This window comes from Ixodes scapularis, unplaced genomic scaffold, assembly GCF_016920785.2.
Source record: "Ixodes scapularis isolate PalLabHiFi unplaced genomic scaffold, ASM1692078v2 PGA_scaffold9__187_contigs__length_104089568, whole genome shotgun sequence".
Taxonomy (NCBI): Eukaryota; Metazoa; Arthropoda; class Arachnida; order Ixodida; family Ixodidae; genus Ixodes; species Ixodes scapularis.
In genome coordinates, this window is record NW_024609884.1 from 85,894,915 (window position 1) to 85,914,393 (window position 19,479).

The following is a 19,479-nucleotide window of genomic DNA, read 5'->3' on the forward strand; positions in this document are numbered from 1 at the left end:
AGCTACTGGGGCATACCGAAAGAGGGGTATCTTTTTCCTTAGTAATAATTCAGCCGATAAACTGTAAGTTGGAAAGTTTGCTGCCGATTTTCCTCTAGCAAAAGCACTCCCGGGTCGAAGTCGGGATGCACCACGCATTGGCGACATTCTCACCTAGTAAAGAAATCGTACGCGTGCATATTCTACTCGAAGTAGACACGTCGCGCTTGACGTTTGCGCGAGCGATGTCTTCAGCCACAAGAAGGGAGCGACGGCTCGGCGACGTCTTCGTGCAAATCGGCTTGGTGGTCGGGCGTGTCGTACGGGATGAATACCAATTCTTTTGACCAGTCCCAAATTTCTCTTTTAAAGGCAGACAAAATTCGCCGGTACCGCGAACGACAGTTCTGAAATAGAGGTCCCACGCCCGTCGTCCGCTGCCATCGCCGTCCCTGCGAGTCCCACGATACGCGAAACGACGCACGCACAGAATGCTTCCGGTTGTCTGTGGAACGTTTTTTTTTTTTCAATCAACGTATTTGCAGCTTTTTAGAAGCCACAAAAAATGGATTTCATATCTTTTTCTGTTTTTAATATTGAGTGTGTGCTTTCAGTGACCCACGACTTTGATTAAATTTGGTGGTCGCATCGATACCTTAGAAAACGGCCCGTGACCGCGGAAAAGAGAGTGAGCGAGACTCGAACCGGCCAGTTCTTGATCGGCGGTTTTCGGGCGGAAAGAAACCGAATTTCGAGCCGCAAATTCTGTTCTGGGTAGTTGAGCTCTCATATGACACGTACAACTAAAAACCTCGGCGAGCATAAATACCCTGTCAGTGTCCCTTTAACATCGGAGTGCTAGGAGCAGCGGCTGACACGGGTTAGCGCGATAGGCTCAGAAATCATGCTCAGTACTATAACGGGCCTAGCTTCATTGGTGTTCATTGTAGGTTGATTACTCATTTGAAAAAGCTGCGCCGAGAAAGATCAAAACCCAGACCACATTTGATTAAATATGGTGGTCAAGGTAGCTCCGTGCAGCTGTCGATCGAAAGAGGGGCGAACTATGACTACACTCTGGTTCCAACGCTGCTAAAGAAAGTGCTGGTTTTCACATTTGGGGCTGGTTGTTTTTGCAGTTTATAATATTAGCGTTTGGTCGGTCCATAAAATTTGGGGATGCATTTTTATTGATAGACATATGTGTTGGTTTTTGCTGGCAATTTACAGAAATTATATTTAAAGGCTAAATAAACAATCGGGTGTAAAAGTGGGAGGGCAGAGAAGCTTTATCCCAAGTGAAGTGTAGCGCTATGATTCACTTTTCATCCATTATTTTAGTACCTATTGTACATGGACATTACTTTCACGCCGTAGTTGGAAAAACAAGGCGCTGTGTTCCTTTTGCGCACTATCTATCCTTATTACAAAAGTTAAGTAATATGCTCCAGTCTTAAAGAGGGACCCTCAATCATTATCGAAGATGAACTCATTTAGCGATGCAATCACTTTTTTTAATTTTCAAATGATGCGCTAGCATCTGCTCCAAAAGCGTCCAGTGACTGCTCCAAACCAATATTTCGCCTGCTACAAAAGGTCAAATGCTGCCACTTCCATCACCGCAGTTTTGGAGCGTCACTGCAAATACCGCGATTGCTTGTTCTCCACATCAGAGAAGGCTCACTGCACTGCTTTTATCATTCTTTTTTTTTTCTTATCATCTCCAATATGTTGCTTTTAATTGATTTCGGTTAAGATCGTGATGCGATTGCTGCGCCATTTGCGCCAAACCACTTACCCTGCTACATCCTGCTACATTTTGTCAAAATGTGAGGCATTTGCGCCGCGCGTGCCAGTCATTGTGGCTCCCATTCCCCGACATATGCATCCCACTCGGCCCGCGGCAACCATCGCTCGCACTCCCTCCGACGCGCGTATCCTCTAGGCTGCAGTATGCCGTTCGTGACCTCTTTAGGTTTCCGGACGCCAGCCCGCACAATGCGGGGGATCACGGCTGTTGTGAACTCCGATCCAAGGCTGGTCCACGCGGCCACGGAGCGCCGTCTCACCGACGTGCCCCTCCTGGAGGAGCGTGCGGTCGCCAGGGCAACCACCCCCACCCCACTCACATTTTCGCTTTCCTTTATAATACCCTGCAACCCTCCACTGCGTCCCTACTCGACCCTAGAGCACTATATAGCTCCTACGGAGCAGAGTAGCGCAATCCTTTGAACTCCGTGTTTTGCCGACAACATGGCCGACAGAGCGGCTCGGCGCGAGTCACGTGGTGCTCAGGGTTCCAGGAGGCGGCCCGCCCTATGGGAGAATACATGGAGATCGACACAACACGGCTGATTAAAAAATGAACGGCGAGTTCACACTTTTCAAAACTAGTCTGTCGTGAAGTTAGTAAAGCACTAAACCATTTATCAAAGTTTTAATAATATCGGATGCGTGTGCAAATTTTGAGAAGGCAATTTCCAAGGCAATGGCGTTTGAAGCAGACGATTTTTGCTCGCAGCGGAGATGGGCTTTTCGGGTTGGCCGGAGCGGGTCACGTGAATGGTGTGACGTCGCCGTGTCGTCTGCTGCATGATGCCGCTCAGGCAATTTTTTAAAAAAAGTCACGTCCTTGCGGGGCACAAAACTTAGCACAAATTATTCTAAAATGTTCCATTATTATGTGAAAAATAATTGCCATTCCGTGCAACCCCACAATACTGAAGAAACAGCGATTTTCTCACGTTCTCCATGCATTTCTGACCACAGTTGGAACCTTCGGGCGTTCGCCGCTAGTCGCCGAGAGGCGGCGTTCTAGATTGCGCTACTCTGCTCCGAAGGAGCTATATAGTGCTCTACTCGACCCCTTCCTTTCCTCCACCTCCCACACTTTCCGGTTGGTCTGGGTGCTTGGGCACACAGCCGTCCCCGGTAACGAGCGCGCTCATGCGCTCGCCCGAGAACTCTCACTGCGGGCACCTGGGGAAGACTCGCCCACCATCCGTCCGACCAGCCCCTTTCTCAAACTCACCTTGCTGAGCCACGCCTCGCTCGGCAAAATTATCCTCAGCCTTCTTTCAAACCAATACTTTCCCGACGCGCCTCTTCTACTCTTTTTCCCACCCTTCTCCACATGGGTTGGCAATGTCATCCCATCCATCTCGCCTCTCCCCCCCCCCCCCCCCCCCCCCCCCCCATCTCCTGACCGATGACACGGCCACTGGCAAGAAATGGCTGGCGGACCGTGCCAGGCGGTGGCCGCCCCGTATTGGACCTGGGAGCTCCACCCGGGGGCACCGGAACCGCGATCCCTATAATAAACTTTTTAAAGGTCAACCCCGGCAAAAACTCAAAATGAAATAAATTATTGGTATCGCTGTAGTGACACAAAATACAACCCCAGCCACAGGGCCGTAACCAGGGGGGGGGGGGGGGGGGGGGGGGGTTAGAAGGTTCTGACCCCCCCCCCCCCCCGAAATTTTTTTCTGGGTACGGCCCTGGTCGGTGCACTTGCAGCCAGCCGATTTTAATCTCCACCTCTGCGCACGCGCAGTGGCACCGGTCGGCTACCGGGTACCAAACCGGAACCGGTTCTCCGGTTTGCTATAACTCTCCATTACATGCCACCGATGCACATGATTCATAGGCGAAAATAAGACAAAATGGCCGCCGTTGTCCCCGAAATGTTTTTCTGGGTACGGCCCTGCCCAGCCAAAAGATTACGTCCGTGGAACGCTACAATCTCAACTAGTCCCGATAATAAAAATGCGACCCGCCGCGAGCAGCTGCTCCGTAGCGGGCGGCCAGCGGGTTGCCGATCGCTAAAGCAACATTGGGCCGTGACGTCAGTATCGTTCTCTTTTTTTTCCTCCGGTCCGGGCGTCGCGCGGAGTGCTCTTGTTTGAACCGGGCTTGTGATTGGCGTGTTTAGCCGTTGCTTTTATTTGTAGCTCATATAGCTTCAGATTAGCCTTTTGTTTATTTGCTTGTGAGGACTCCAAGACTCGTTTTAGCGAGCAACTCGGTGCGCCCAAGACTGCCCAGCTGTCCCTCGAAAGATGCCGAGTACAACTTGTAGCGCTGTGGGCTGCTCAAACAACCCGCTGCACAACCCGGAGGTGCTCTTTCACAAGTTTCCTATGGACCTGAAATTGGAAAAGGTGTGGGTGAACGCTGTTCGACGAGTGGACTTTGGATTTCGGCTTTTACGGGCCCGAGGAAAAAAGAACGAAAAAACAGACGTGTACAGCCCAGCACACGTGTGTTCGGGCGCCGCGGCCCACGCAGGAGAGCCTCAAAGCTTCGTGTCTGAGACTGACCCGCAGCGCGAAAGCGAGGGGGCCCCCAGTACGGTACGTCATTGCAGCGCGGCGTAGAGCAACGCCGCTCCATCCACGGAGCCCCGATGACACTTTAGGCCTAGCGACAAATACTGAAGACCGCACGCATGGCGAAAGCCGCCTAGTACGGCACCGACCGAGTTCATTCGTTTTCCAATCGCTAGCGCTAGCTTTCGGGTATACAAGCGACGAGTGCGGCATAGCGCACGCACGGTGGCGGCCGCCAAGTACGGCACCGAACGAGTTCACGGGTTTTCCAGTCGCTAGCTTTTGAGTATACGCACTAACTCTTGCTACATATGCTGGATAACTACCACGTATACAAAATTAAAACAAAATCAGCTTACCTCCTATCTTTAGACGGCTAGCGCAACAGAGGTAGGTGCCGCTCGGCCTGCATACTCGTTGCACGAGACGAGAACGATCCTGACGTCACGTTCACATAGCGGCTGATTCCCAGGGTTGCCGGGGCCTCGAGCGGCTATAATCCGCGACAACTTTTCTTGGCAATGCAGTGGAAGGTACAGGCCCGCGTCCCCTCTCCCATTTTGAGTGTGCGCGGGCTCTCCTCCTCTCCCCGGAAATGGGGGAGGAGGAGAGCCTGCGTACACTCAAAATGGGAGAGGGGACGCGGGCCTGTACCTTCCACTGCATTGCCAAGAAAAGTTGTCGCGGAGTATAGTTTCGGTTTTGTTGGCCGCGCCCCAAACAAAACTTTGAGGCGCCGATATCTTTAAAACAACGCAGAATAACGAGAAAAAAAATTATACCTTGCATTTCAGGGGCGCTGACTGTACTAAAAACAGTCATAATCCCAAAATCGAAAGTATGGACCGGAGTTGCCTTTCAATGCGTTAGCATTAGTACCCACATCACCGGGAAAAGCTAACGGCGTCCGTCTATGCACACAGTATAAAGGGAATCAGAAAGCCTGTCAGAACCCAAAGAAAAGCGGTCACGGAAAAAGGGAGAGGAGAGGCGGAGAAAGAGGATGCCCAAAGAAGGAGATTTCTTGGTGGCACCACCACAGCGCAAGCGGTCAAATCCAAAAGAAAAGAAAACTGATTTTTTGTTTGTTTGTTTTACCCTTCTCCTCTTCCTCCGTGCAATGTGGTGCAACGGGCGCCGCATACTTTCCGCGTTGCCTCGCCGCCACCGCGTTTGGGAGAGGAGAAAAAAACGAAAGAGAAAAAAAGAAATACAAATGCAATTAATGCAAAGCTGCAGGCGAACTGGACAGAATAACGATAATAATCCCTGGACTTACGAGTGGGTCGTCGCCGGTAGCGAAGCCGACTGTCGGACCATCTCCGGGCAGGACGGGAGCAGCAAACTCGAAGGAGCCGGGGTTCCCCGATATGTACACTTTTTAATTCATATTTATAGCATGATGACAAGGTCGGAGAACACATTGAAGGAGCTCGTTGCTCCTTTTTAACGGGTCCGTTTTCTCTACTTTCCCAGGTAGAGAGCCGAAGCAGCTGTGTCCGCAGCCAGTCACGTCACTTGAAAACCACGAGGCTCCGCCTCCGTTGCCCCTCCCCGCAGAGGCATGAACACATGAGGGTCCGAGTCTTGAGGCCATGTCAGGTGCGAATGCCAACGTCGATCCAGTGCAAATCCTCTGGCCAGACGACCTCGCTCCACCCTGAACTTCTCGTGGTCCCGGGAAGCGACGAGACGTTGAGCCGATCGCGGTCCATTGTGTTGTCGAGACGAGGCGAACATTTTGGCGCCCGCATCTGCCAGGAAGTGACAGAACTTTGTACATCTCAGCTTCGGAAATGACCTGGTAAGCTGCCTAAGTGGTCCAGACTAGAGTGCCTTCATGTGCGCACATGAAGGCTCCCTAGTCCAGACAATGCCGAAGACTCTGGGGTCTTCGCTCGATAGAAATGATCCCTTTAGAAGCTGTTGGAATCACCGAGCCCAGCATTGCTGCGTGAGGGAATTCCAGGTGTTGAGATGTCCCCCGTTTTTACGACGATAATTGAATATCGCTGCCTGAAGGAAGTCCAGATGTCGAGATGTCAGCCCTTTTGAAGACAATTTGGCCGTTCATAACAATGGGAACAAGAGGGACAAAGGACAAACACAAATCTCCAAACACAGCTAGGTGACTGGTGCAAGCTGAAAAAATCCGCCTGGTCCTGGTAGGCAACTGTATCCTGGTATCAAACCCAGAGACCTCCATTTCCAATACAAACGCGTTTTGGGGAGAGGCCGCAAGGTCCGCTGGCGCTGATGAGAGGTCGCCTCCTGCGCTACGTTCGCCATTCTGCCGCTTCTCTCTCTTTTCCGGCGACCGGGCGCTCTATTGTTCCGTCGTCAAGAAGCGTGTTGAAAAGTAGTGAAAGCGCACAATAATGACGAAGACGGAGAAGCAAACAGGACGACCGCTGACTATCAAGAAGCGCGCCGCGTAGAGAGGGACAAAGACGAGAGGGAGACGAGGACAGTTTTCTTTTTCTTTTTTATGATGATTGCGCGCGCCTCAAGAAAACAAAAACGAAGACTTCGTCGAGCTTCCCTCCTTTACAAAAGTGCACTTAAAAAGCGGAAAAAAAAAAAAAAAGACCAGCGACGTGTACAGGTGCCCAAGTGGTGCGGCTGGCATGCCGCGTGTAATTTGGGTGACGAAACCCAGTATCCGCCTCGCAGGCCCCTTGGACTTGCGACTAACATCGAGGCGCTCGCCGTCGAATGCGACTCCGAGCAGTTTCGAGTGACACGAGAGAGTTCGGTGCCACCTATTGCGAGGGGTGGGGAGTGCGAGGGTTAAGCAGAGGACAGGCTGACTGTCGTGCTAAGGCATATTCTAGGGTTCAGCGGTAGGCTGTGTGCCACAGACCACCTGTGACATGCATCGAGGTCGTTTTAAAGGGAGGCGACTGCATCCTTGGAGATTCCGGGTTGTATCAGGGAGAGGTTGTCCGCGTATAGTATCGCCTTAGAATTCAGTCCGTCGGTAACGTCATTTATGTACAGCGAGAAGAGTGTAGGGCCAAGGACACTGTCCTGCGGCACACCGGCGGGCACAGTACAGGGTGACGAGAGATTACCGTGGAAGGCCACTCGCTGGGTTCGATCCTTGGCGAAGTTCATCAGCCAGTTGGCCAAGAAACCCTCAATACCCACTTTTTGGAGTTTTTTAGGGAGAAATGCGTGGTCGATGCGACCAAATGCTTTTAAAAATCCAATTGTACTAGTTGGCAGGGGATGCGCTGGTCAAGGTGTGAGCTGAGCATGCTGACTGCCACTGCCAAGGCAGCCTTGCAGCTCCGTCCCCTTCGGAATCAGTGTTGTGCCTGATTAAGTGGTCCGATCTGTTCCAGGTGGTTCAGGATTTTGTTGACAAAAATAATCCACGGAGAAGGGGAACAAGAGGGACTTGTTCAGGGATTATTTTTGTCATTATGGTCCAGCTCGCTTGCACCTTTGCATTTAATTGCATTATAATCAGGTTTTTGTTGTTTACTATTCTTTCCAGTGTGCGGCTCACAACTGAAGTGAAGGCGATGGGGCGAAAGGAATCAATGCTATCGGTGTCAAGTCCATTTCTCTTGTGGATGGGCGTTATGATGGATCTCTTCCATTCCAGAGGTGTGCACAGTCGAGTATGCGTTGAAACATGTGGATCAGGATGGGCTTGATCAGAGGGGCGGAGAGCTGGAGGAAAGCAGCATGCACTCGGTCAGGTCCAGGGTTCTGTGCTGGGCGGAGGGAGGACAGTGATTCTTCTATAGGGATGACAGAGAGGCTCCAGACGGAGGGGACGACCCGGGATTAGCTGGGTAGGGAGGTGAGTCTGGGGGAGGTATGAGAGGTACCTGGGGTAGAGGTAAGGCGAGAGTCATGGGGGGAGACTAAATTGAGGAGAAGTGTTCACTGAACAGAGCGGCACCTCTGTAGTAAATTCAAACGCGATAATTAAAGAACCCGATTTATGCAGAACGCCCAGAGTGGGATCGAAGAGTTAGTTTACGCACCGTCAGATTAAGAAGTCCCATTTAGTCCTTTCAATACTTCTATTCTCGGGGACCACTTTCTGATGCAGTTCAGCAACAACGGAAACATGTTTTGGTGCATCAGTGATGTGTCGATATGCAAAATGGGTCGTGCAAACAAACAAAAAAAGCTTTCCCCTCCTTAACTCGCAATTAGAACAAGCGCGGCCACGTGATCTGACGCCTAACTAGTGTTCATCGTAGTCATCTGCTGGGTTTGGGAAAGCATAGGGCATGAGATGAGCTTTCGATATCGTTAAAGTTGGGCTATTATCATTTTTAATTTAACACGAGCCGTTACCCGAACGTTTGGCGATGCTGATGATCCCGACCATTCATCATCAAAATCGCGTACGTCACAGTGTCACGTAACTCTTGGTGCGAAGTCGTGATGTTGTGTTGCGTCACGGTTTCAGCAATGTTTATAATAATCTAGTGATGTTCTCAATTTAAATCGACTTGACGCAGTGAATCACGCGACGTCACGTGACGTGACATTACTTGACAGCATGTCTTGACACCATGACATCACGTGACCACGTGACAGACGATTGATCATGGTGCCAGTACAAAAGCCGCCAAGAAAACCCACAATTTCTCATTTGGTCAATATATAAAAATGCAGCTGCCATTTTTTTTTTTACTCCCAAATATTATTTTTGGGATACTAACAAAAAAGAAGAAAAATAAAATATCATGGACCGTTTTGAACCGGTTCCCAGTATATTTTTTTCCGGTTCAGTTCAAAAATGGCGGCGAAGACTTCGGTTCGGTTCAGTTCCGGTTTGGCTAAAAATAACGGTTCTGCTCCGGTTTTCAGTTCGGTTCGGTTCCAGTTCGACACCCTGGAAGCAAGTCCTTAATTTAGGCACGTGCTGCTAATAATGTGCCGTACAGAGAACAAACAGCATGCATTTACGTGCGCGTTGTTTTGTTTCTGTGCTGTTTTGGCACGTGCTCTTCTATCGCTCTACTGTTTTGACGGCGTGCTGTTTTGTCTTGTGCTTTTTTGACGCGTGCTGTTTTGACGCGGTGCGGTTTTGGCTGTGCTGTTTTGTCGCTGCATGTGTTGTTTTGACCGTGCTATTTCGTTGCGTGCTGCTTTGTCGTGAGCTGTTCTGTCGTGGTGCCGTTCGGTTACTGTCCTCCACCCACTATTTGTTGCTAGTCGACCTCCGTTCGCGTCTGTCGCCGGGGACCAAAAGAAGCATGCCTCAAAAACGAAAGAAATGCTATCGCATAAAACTTGCGACTGTGGGGTCAAAACGTCAAAGTAACCAAGTTTGTGATTTTTTTTATACGGGCAAAGTAATTTACACGTTTGTATAAACATTTATTTCCATAGCCGCCATAAATTACTATATGTATAAAATATTCATCTTTCTGCTTCTTGTATTTCGTAATTGTTTCTCTTTCGAAATATTAATTTTTTTTTTTTTTTTTGTAAAAATGTTTCTTATTTTGTTTCGTTCAGAAATTGAGGAGTAACATATAAAAAAATGAACAGAAACAAACAAAAAATTACGACCAGACTAAGGTGCATGATTTTACTGGAACAAACCTCATTTAACGGGCCCTTGGACTGTTTTGCCATAACAGCACACGTATAGACCGACACACTGTTTACAAACAAGCCAGCGTTTTCCCACACAAGGTGTGGGTACTGCGCGAGCACAGATACCAGATTCGCGTGAGGTGAAGCTTCTGCGCATGCGCCGTGGCGACAACAACGCCACCGCAGAGGCGATACGTCAGCGCCGCGTGTTGGTCTATAGCAGAACGACGCTTAGGCAGCTCCCTTTCACTGGATCATGTCCACCTTGTATATCACTATACTTCGTTTCATCTTCGGTCCGAGCGCGGCCGATGTTATGAGCCGAAGGGCCAATCAAACAGCGAAAGAGGTACAACGTCATGGCGTGCTCTCTGAAGTTATTAGGAACAGCCGATATTCGCCGTCTCTCTGTGCGCGCTCCTCCGCCGGCTATCAAGCGCAGAGAGCACGCCATGACGCTGCGCTTCTTGCGCTGTTTGATTGGCCCTTCGGCTCACAACATCGGCCGCGCTCGGACCGAAGATGAAACGAAGTATTGCACTAATGTGTATAATATCAGTAGTAGCAGTTATCGTCCCTAAAGGTTAGCCTATTTACACCTTTGCAAAACTCGTTTTCTGCGCGCCGTGCTGCCATCTTTGTCTGCTGGGCTATGAAACGCCTTCTGAGCATGCGCTGTTGCTCTACTTTGCTGTGTATCAGACGCTGCGCACGCGTCCACAGCTCAGTGAATCAGCAATTTTCACCCGGGTGATAAGCGATGGACCTTCTATACATATACTTTGTTTAAGTCCAGACGCTACTAGCTAATGGGACCGATCAATCAACGTAAAAAGCGCAAGTCACTGGGCCTTCTCTGTTTATGATTGGTTCAGCGATGATAGAACACGCACGGAAACATGACGAGCACGATACACGATGATGGTGCGCTTACGAAGCTGTTTGATTGGTCCCATATGAGCTCGTAGCGTCGACTGCGTCTAGGCTTAAGATGAAACGAAGTATAGCACTATATGTTACTTGCATGTGTAGAATAATCTTTTTATAGGTACTGCTTTCATTCGTTGTGCCAGCCGTTTTATCCGAGATAAGCAATTATCTTTGCATTGCTTACATGAAATGATGCCCTGAATATGTATTATCTGCTGTTTTTCGGCTATAGTGCTAATCGTGAACAAGTCAGCGCCTACGTTACACTTGTGGCGGCACCGCTAATTGGCTGTCCGCAATCGTACTCCGCGCTCCGCTGACATCTCTTCCAGACCGCGTTAAGTTGCATGCTGAGCAAAGCAGCCTAAGCGGCCTAAGCGCTTGCCCGACTGGTTGGGAGCCGCCCGTGCGACATGATCCTTGTGTTAGTTTTTGCCACCGTATCGTCGGCCTGTCATATGCCAGAAGTCCCAAGGAACGGCAGGGTTGTGCAGTCAAAGTTCAACGCGTCGAGCCACCCCATTGGCGCCGTCGTCAACTACACCTGCAACGAGGGCTTCTTACTTCTAGGCCTCGCCAGCCGAACGTGCCACATCAATGGCTGGGAACCTCGAGGCTTGCCACCCTGCGTGGCGAACGTGGCGACGGGCAAGTTCGCTCTCCAGTCCACGTCAGAGTCCAACGGCGGTGCTCATCTCGCCGTGGACGGCGACAGCGCGACCTGTAGCTCCACGCTACCTCAAGAATCGCCGTGGTTCGTGGTGGACCTGGAAGACGTGCACCCTATCTTCGTGGTACGGCTCGATTTTCCCACCAGCATGACATTGCCACCGAACATCATACTAACTGTGCGCGTTGGTAACCTGTCGGCGGGTAACCTGTCGGCAGGCTTCCAGAGCAGTTCCGTCTGTAATGAATTCCACGACACGCCCCTGCGCGACCGCTCGTTGTACCTGCCTTGTTCAACGGCCTTGACAGGCCGGCAGATAAGCCTGCATCTACTCGGAAATAGGTCCCTGGCCTTGTGCGAGTTGGGAGTGTATTCTGACCGTGCAACTCTCGTAGCGCTTCGAGACGACCCTACTCGCTTTGGGCACAGTCCCAAAAAGAAGGCATTCTATGAATTGATTGGCATGAAGGGGTTCATCGGCGTTTGTGTTGGGTTAGCCGTTCTGATTGCTTCCATTTGCTTGTGCTGCTGCTGGACACGGGGCAGGAGGTGGTGTTACAGAGAATCATCTAACTCTGTGCTTCTGAAAGAGTTCACCCGGGAGCCAACGTATGACTGTTCGTTCGAGGGGCGCTCGTTAGATGAAGTATCTCAAGACAGCGCAGCAGGTCGATATAGTGATTTTCGCCTCACCAAGCTTCAAAGAGCTCCCATGGCGGGAACTGAGGCAGGCAAATAGCCCATTGACTTTTCACATCGAGTACCAGGCTCCTCCTCATGATTGCGACATTGTCTTGCCGCGTGCAAGCGTCCATTACTTTCCTTATTGCATTCCGACAAGCATTGGAGTGTGCAACATTTTAGTCCCAATAAACGCTTCTTCTCCTTTAGGCGTGTTTCATGACTGTTCGACGCGGCATTACAGGACCAAACCGGCATTGCATACCGGCCAACGTTTGCTCTGGAGCCCTACATTAAAGGGATACTTCAACGAAATTGGAAATATACCAGTCTTGTTCAAAAATAGGTTGAATATGATCCATGCACAATATCCGTAAATGACAATCACACGTTTGTATTTTGAGCCTAATGCTGTATTTTTCATTATAAACGGCCCACTCTTCCAAGTGCTCGGAGAACAGCCAGCGGAGAGCACGTGAAATCCAACGCAATCGTGACGTAGTTCGTCTCGGGGCGAGCAAAGCTACGGCGAGGCTGACGTCGAGAGGATGGCCTAGTCGTTCTATAAAGTCACTCGATTAGGAGGCCAGTGACTTTCAAGGAATACTACAACGAAATTTCGCAGCTTATTTTTTGCTTTGTGTTCAAATAAGCAGTATCACATCGGACACACCAATATCTTGTTAAAAAAAAGTCACAAAAAGGAATTTTATAACGAATTAAACGATTAACAAGGAGCACCTGGTGGATGTCGCTAACGGCTCGTTTGTAATGCCCGTCTAGGAACCTTGAGAGGTAGTGACGGTAACTGTCTCGCCTCTGACCACGACGAGAGAAGAGGGGAAGGAGGAACTTCCCTCTTCTCGAGAATCCCTTTTGTGTGTCCCAGAAGTAGCTATTGTCCCCCTACAAGATTATAGAAGATTAACCCGTCACTCAAAATTTGCACAACAGCAGCCGCTTCGGTGGCTGGAACGACTAGGCCATCCTCTCGACGTCAGCCTCGCCGTAGCTTTGCTCGTCCCGAGACGAACTACGTCACGATTGCGTTGGATGTCACGTGCTCTCCGCTGGCTGTTTTCCGAGCGCTAGCCAGAGTGGACTGTTTATAACGAAAATTACAGCCACAGGCTCAAAATACAAACACAAATTTCATTTACGGATATTCTGGATCATATTCAACCTATTTTTGAACACGAAGGGTATATTTTAATTTTCGTCAAAGTATCTTTTTAAAGGTGACTGCAATTGTTTTTTCACACGCCAGCATTTTTTTTTTTTTTTTGCATTAGGTTTTGCTATTTTCACTGCCATCTGCGATTTCCAGATACTGAAGTCCTCAAAAAGTAGCACGTCATAGAGCATGCGGTTTTCATAAAAAAAAAAAAAAAAAAAAAAATAGCAGTTTTTTTTTTTTTTTGGTTTTCTGAGTAGACGTCCCAGAATTGGGCATCCCAACATAAGACAGACATGGTCGACCATTGCTGGTTGCTTGCACAACGAACCATTGGTCGTACACAAATCTAAATCTCCTTATAATTCGGCAGCGCCTTTACAAGAAGGGTGGAACTGTGCAGTGTAAAAAAACAGACTGCGCCGAAGGTAACACGGTAATTCGCTTTACTCGTGACTGCGCCGAAGGTAACACGGTAATTCGCTTTACTCGTGATTGCCCTTACTGCTTCACTCGTGACTGGTTTTGGCCCTGACACACAGAAAATAAAGTGCGGCATAAAAGAGCGGGAAACACGGTTTTCAGTAAGTTCACAAACGGCATGTCTTTTTTTTTTTTTTTTGCACATTGAGCGCAAGCCAGTAAGTTCACTGTGTCTACAACTACCCCGAGAAACCCAGACACTTTGGTGGGTACTGTCCAGTGTTGTGTAAGTTACTTTCGAAAAAATAATTCGTTGCAATTAGTTACTTTCAGAGTTCGTTACTGCATCAAAAAAGTAACTCGTCACGGTTGTTTTCAAAAACGTGCTTTTCAGTTAGTTTTTCATAGCACAAAAAATAGGGTAAAAGCTAGAAAACGGCCCCCTCTCCAAGTTTGCGCATTGCAGGCTCGTTGACGGTTGCGTTGGGTTCGTAGCATCCCGGACATATTGCCGCGCGCGCAGCTGGCCAAGTAGGCCGCGCGCGCGTGGCCTAACGGTTATCGCGCTTGCCTCTCACGCAGAAGGCCAGGGTTCGATTCCTGGCAGCGGCTACACATTTTTGTTGAGAGTGTAATTTGATGTTCTGGTGAATTCGAGAACCGTCTTGTTGATTCGCGGTTAGAATGTTCTACGCGCCGAACCTTCTACGCCGAACGATCCAGAAACCCACGGGGTACATAAGGGATCCCGCCAGGCGAGCGCAGTCAGTCTCGCCCCAGCGTTCGACTCTGCTGCCACGCCGACTTCGACGCCCGTGACGCTCTATTATTATCTTTTGTACTCTTTTATTTTTGGCTCAAGTTCGCCACATTAAACGTTTATTTCTTCTTGTTTATTTCCTGTTTTCTTTTGGTCACCACCCGTGACATTTTGGTGGAGGTGCGGGGTACCGCATGCCCGTGCAGCGTTCTCCTCCAAGGGACCGCAGTGCAAGTCCGATTCCCGGCTCGGTGAGAAGACCACTCACCGCAGAACCTGAAATTCGGACCAGCCGCCGCACCAAGGGAGAGGATCCTGAGTACGGTTTGCTCCTGGACAAGCCCAAGCCGCAGAAGACGACGATGGCCAACCAGTCGCAAGCCCCCGCCGCTTCTCCCGTCGTCTACATGCCCGTCGCACCGCGGACGGCTGCCCCCTTCCACGGTGAACTCTACGAAGACGTCGAAGACTGGATTGACCAGTATGAACGCGTTGCCCGCCACAATGGCTGGACCGACGAGCAACGCCTGCACAACGTTTACTTCTCGCTTGAGGGAACCGCCAAGCACTGGTACGAGAACCATGAGTCCTCATTGACGTCGTGGGGCATCTTCAAGACCGACCTGAAGGCTACGTTCGTCAACCACCACCGCCGAGAGAGAGCCGAGGACCTACTGCGAACCAGGACCCAGGGCCCCAATGAAAGCGTCACGAGCTTTGTGGAAGACGTGCTCCGCCTGAGCTCCCGCGCCGATCCTCAGGCCACCGAGGGAAAGAAGCTGCGCATTTTGATGCGGGGCGTGAAGGACGACATCTTCGGAGGCCTCGTCCGCAACCCGCCGGCAACCGTCGACGCCTTCGTCAGCGAGGCGACAAACATCGAGCGCGCCCTCCAAGCGCGCGCTTCCCACTACCAGCGGCAGCCAAGCGTCACTGCAACCGCGCTGCTTAGCGGTGAAAACGTGCCTGGTACGGACATCCGCGAAATTATCCGGGAGGTTGTCCGGGAGGAACTGCGAAGGTTGCTGCCAACCACCAGCCGTCCGCCAACCATTTCCATCGCCGAGGCTGTCCGAGAAGAAGTGCATCGCGCGCTCCAACCAGAGGTTCCCGTCACCAGGGTGGCACCGGAGGAACCGACGTTGAGCTACGCCGCCATGGCCCGACGACCGCCGCAAGCTTCCCGCCAAGCCACGGCGCCACCCCGAAGAGACGCCCCAACGCCGCAGTACCCCCGACGGCCGGAAGATCAGGCGCACGTTCCCCCAGAGCGACCTGCGCCGAGGAAGACAGACGTCTGGAGGACGGCCGACCGACGCCCGCTGTGTTACCACTGCGGGGAAGCTGACCATGTGTACCGCCGATGCCCATACCGACGACTCGGGCTGCGCGGATTCCATCCAAGCGACCCGCGCCCCCGGTATGGTGAACGCCCTCGGGAGATCGACGAGTACCTGCGACGACCCCAGTCCCCCGAGCCTGCGTCACGCCGAGAGTTCCGGTCGCCGTCACCACGACGTCCAGCTTCGCCGATGCACCGACCCCGACGTGAAAGCCTGTCACCCCTCGCTCCACGCCGGGGAAACTAGGCGCGGCAACCCCTGGAGGTGGAGTTGCCGAAGACGACCGACGCCAAGATCCTCCACGAACGTCGGAGGGCCCCCACTCGAACGCTACCGGAGACCGAAACGACGCTCCTGAAACGGTGTCCAACAACCTAAACATCATCATCGACGGCCACGACGCATCGGCACTCGTGGACACCGGAGCAGACTACTCAGTCTTGAGTGGGAGGCTCTCCCGCCGCCTTCGAAAAGTCACGACGCCGTGGGATGGACCTCAAATACGAACCGCCGGTGGGCACCTCATCACACCAGTCGGGCGATGCACCGCTCGCGTCGAGATCCACGGTGAGACGTGCCCTGTAAAGTTCGTCGTTCTGCAAGACTGTTCGAGGGACGTTATCCTCGGAATGGACTTCCTCTGCGAGTATGGCGCCGTCATCGACCTCGGAGCAAACCGGTTGACGCTGCGAAAGCCTGTTTCACCACCGGAGGAACCCAAAGCGACGTCATCTGCGGTCCGAGTCCTCGCCAGCCACGTGAACTTACCGCCGCGGTCGAGTGTTTTCGTACCCGTCGGGATCACCGAAGATTTCTGCGGCGAAGTTCTGCTCGAAGGAAGCCTCCAGTTGCTTCTGGGAAGAGGAATAGGCGTCGCAAGAGGAGTTGCTGAACTTCAGGATGGCCGCACTGTGGTCCTCGTCACGAACTTCCGAAATGAAGCGCAACACCTCACAAAAGGTGCAGCCGTGGGCCAGGTCGAGGAACTCCAAAACTCCGCCGCTGTCGCCGCCATTACTGACGAATTCTCGCCACCTCAGCAAGACAGTGCGTCGCCAGCGCAGCTCGACATTGACCCTAAACTCCCGGGCCCGAAACGACGACAGTCGATTAACCTTCTCGCCGAATACCGCGACTGCTTTGCCACGTCGTCGAAGGTGCGCCAAACCACCGTTGCGAAGCACCGCATCGTTACCGAGGACGACGCGCGCCCGGTGCATCGATCGCCATACAGAGTCTCCGTTAAAGAAAGGCAGGCGATCCAGGAGCAAGTTCAAGAAATGCTAAACGACGACATAATTCAACCTTCAAGCAGTCCTTGGGCCTCTCCAGTCGTACTGGTTAAGAAGAAAGACGGGACGCTTAGGTTCTGTGTAGACTACCGGCAGCTGAACAGGGTGACGAAGAAAGACGTCTACCCACTCCCCCGCATCGACGACACTCTAGACCGGCTGCGCCACTCTCGATATTTCTCATCGATGGACCTGAAGAGCGGCTACTGGCAGATCGAAGTCGACGAAAGGGACCGAGAAAAGACAGCCTTCGTCACGCCGGATGGACTGTACGAGTTCAAAGTGATGCCCTTCGGACTGTGCACGGCGCCAGCAACTTTCCAACGTGTCATGGACACCGTACTGGCAGGACTAAAGTGGCAGAGCTGTCTCGTCTACCTCGACGACGTCGTCGTGTTTTCCAGCGACTTCGACGAGCACTTGCGACGACTCCGAGCAGTTCTCCAAGCCATACGGACCGCCGGACTCACCCTGAAGCCGTCAAAGTGTCGGTTCGCTTATGACGAACTGAAGTTCCTCGGCCACGTGGTTAGTAACGAAGGTGTCCGCCCAGACCCCGAGAAGACTCGTGCCGTCGCAGCATTTCCAGCGCCAAGAGACAAGAAGGCCGTCCGAAGGTTCCTTGGGCTATGCGCATACTATCGGCGTTTCGTTCGAGATTTCGCAAGAATTTCCGCACCGCTCACACACCTCACGAAGGACGCCGAAAAGTTCGAATGGGCCGATGAACAGCAGCAGGCATTTGACGAGCTGAAGCGACGACTACAGACTCCTCCTGTTCTTGGACATTTCGACCAGGATGCGGAAACCGAGATTCACACGGACGCAAGTAACGCAGGGCTTGGCGCGGTTTTGGTTCAAGTACAAGAAGGCACCGAGCGAGTCATCGCCTACGCAAGTCGGACATTGACCAAGGCAGAGAGAAATTACTCCACGACTGAGAAAGAATGCCTTGCGGTCGTCTGGGCAATCACGAAGTTTCGTCCGTACTTATACGGGAGCCCGTTCCGGGTAGTCACGGACCACCACTCGCTCTGCTGGCTTGCGAACCTCAAGGACCCGTCAGGACGCCTCGCGCGGTGGAGTCTCCGACTACAAGAGTTCAACATGACCGTCGTCTACAAGTCAGGCCGCAAGCACAGCGACGCCGACTGCCTGTCCAGAGCTCCCGTCGCAACACCTTCCGGCAGCAGCGACGACGATGACGACGAGTGTTTTCTGGGCGCAGTGAACATCGACGACATGGCCCGGCGTCAACGAGACGATCCTGAGCTGCGCGCACTAATAGAGCACCTGGAAGGGCGCGGGAGTGCGATGCCACGTGTTTTTTCACGAGCGCTGCCGACCTTCGCCATTAGACAAGGTGTACTCTACAAAGAGAACTTCGGGAACAACAACTCGCCATGGCTGCTGGTAATCCCGACCGACCTTCGGGAGGAGATCTGTCAAGCCTGCCACGACGACCCGACGTCCGGACACCTTGGTTACAGCCGGACCCTGGCACGTATTCGTGAAAAGTATTACTGGCCCAAGCTCCCCAAAACCGTCCACCTGTACACGCGATCATGTCATGAATGCCAGCGACGAAAGAAACCTCCGACGAGGCCGGCCGGACTCTTGCAGTCAATTCCTCCGCCAACAGCACCCTTCCAGCAGATCGGAATGGATCTACTTGGTCCTTTTCCGCCGTCGACGTCGGGAAATCGCTGGATCATCGTCGCCACAGATTATCTCACGCGGTATGCCGAAACGAAAGCCCTTCCTTCCGGAACTGCTGTGGAAGTTGCCAAGTTTTTCATTGAATCCATCGTCCTCCGGCACGGCGCTCCCGAAGTCCTGATCTCAGACCGTGGATCATCATTCATGGCCCAGCTGACGCAAGAAGTCCTTCGTCTCAGCCACACCAGCCATCGCCGCACCACGGCGTACCACCCGCAGACCAACGGGCTAACGGAGAGACTCAACAAGACCATCGCCGACATGATCTCCATGTACGTCGACGTGGAGCACAAGACATGGGACGAGGTGCTGCCGTACGTCACATTTGCCTACAACACGGCCGTACAAGAGACCACCGGAATGACACCCTTTCAGCTGGTGCATGGGCGCAAGGTAACGACAATGCTGGACGCTATGTTACCCCACGAAGCGGCTGTCGATGCAAGCGACGACGCCCAGGTGGTTGCCCAAAGGGCAGAAGAAGTCCGTCAGCTCGCCAGACTTCGGATTCAGGCTCAACAACGTGTCGACACTGGCCGCTACAACCTTCGTTGTCGGGACGTCCACTTCCAGCCCGGAGACAGGGTGTGGGTGTGGACACCGATT

At 52.0% G+C, this 19,479-nt stretch overlaps 1 protein-coding gene across 2 annotated transcripts; it reads left to right on the forward strand.

Annotated features, from left to right (window-relative positions):
* The first annotated feature begins 5,784 nt into the window (after window positions 1–5,784).
* Window positions 5,785–12,371, forward strand: LOC115308164. Of its 2 annotated transcripts, none has more exons than XM_029986176.3 (3): window positions 5,785–5,909; window positions 7,810–7,922; window positions 11,382–12,371. In XM_029986176.3, the coding sequence occupies exons 2-3, from the start codon at window positions 7,838–7,840 to the stop codon at window positions 12,218–12,220; spliced, it is 924 nt and encodes a 307-aa protein (XP_029842036.2). In that variant the 5' UTR covers window positions 5,785–5,909; window positions 7,810–7,837; the 3' UTR covers window positions 12,221–12,371. The 2 variants fall into 2 exon arrangements, with proteins under 2 accessions (XP_029842036.2, XP_029842035.2); XM_029986175.3 differs by lacking the exon at window positions 5,785–5,909 and adding an exon at window positions 5,975–6,111.
* The last annotated feature ends 7,108 nt before the right edge of the window (window positions 12,372–19,479 follow it).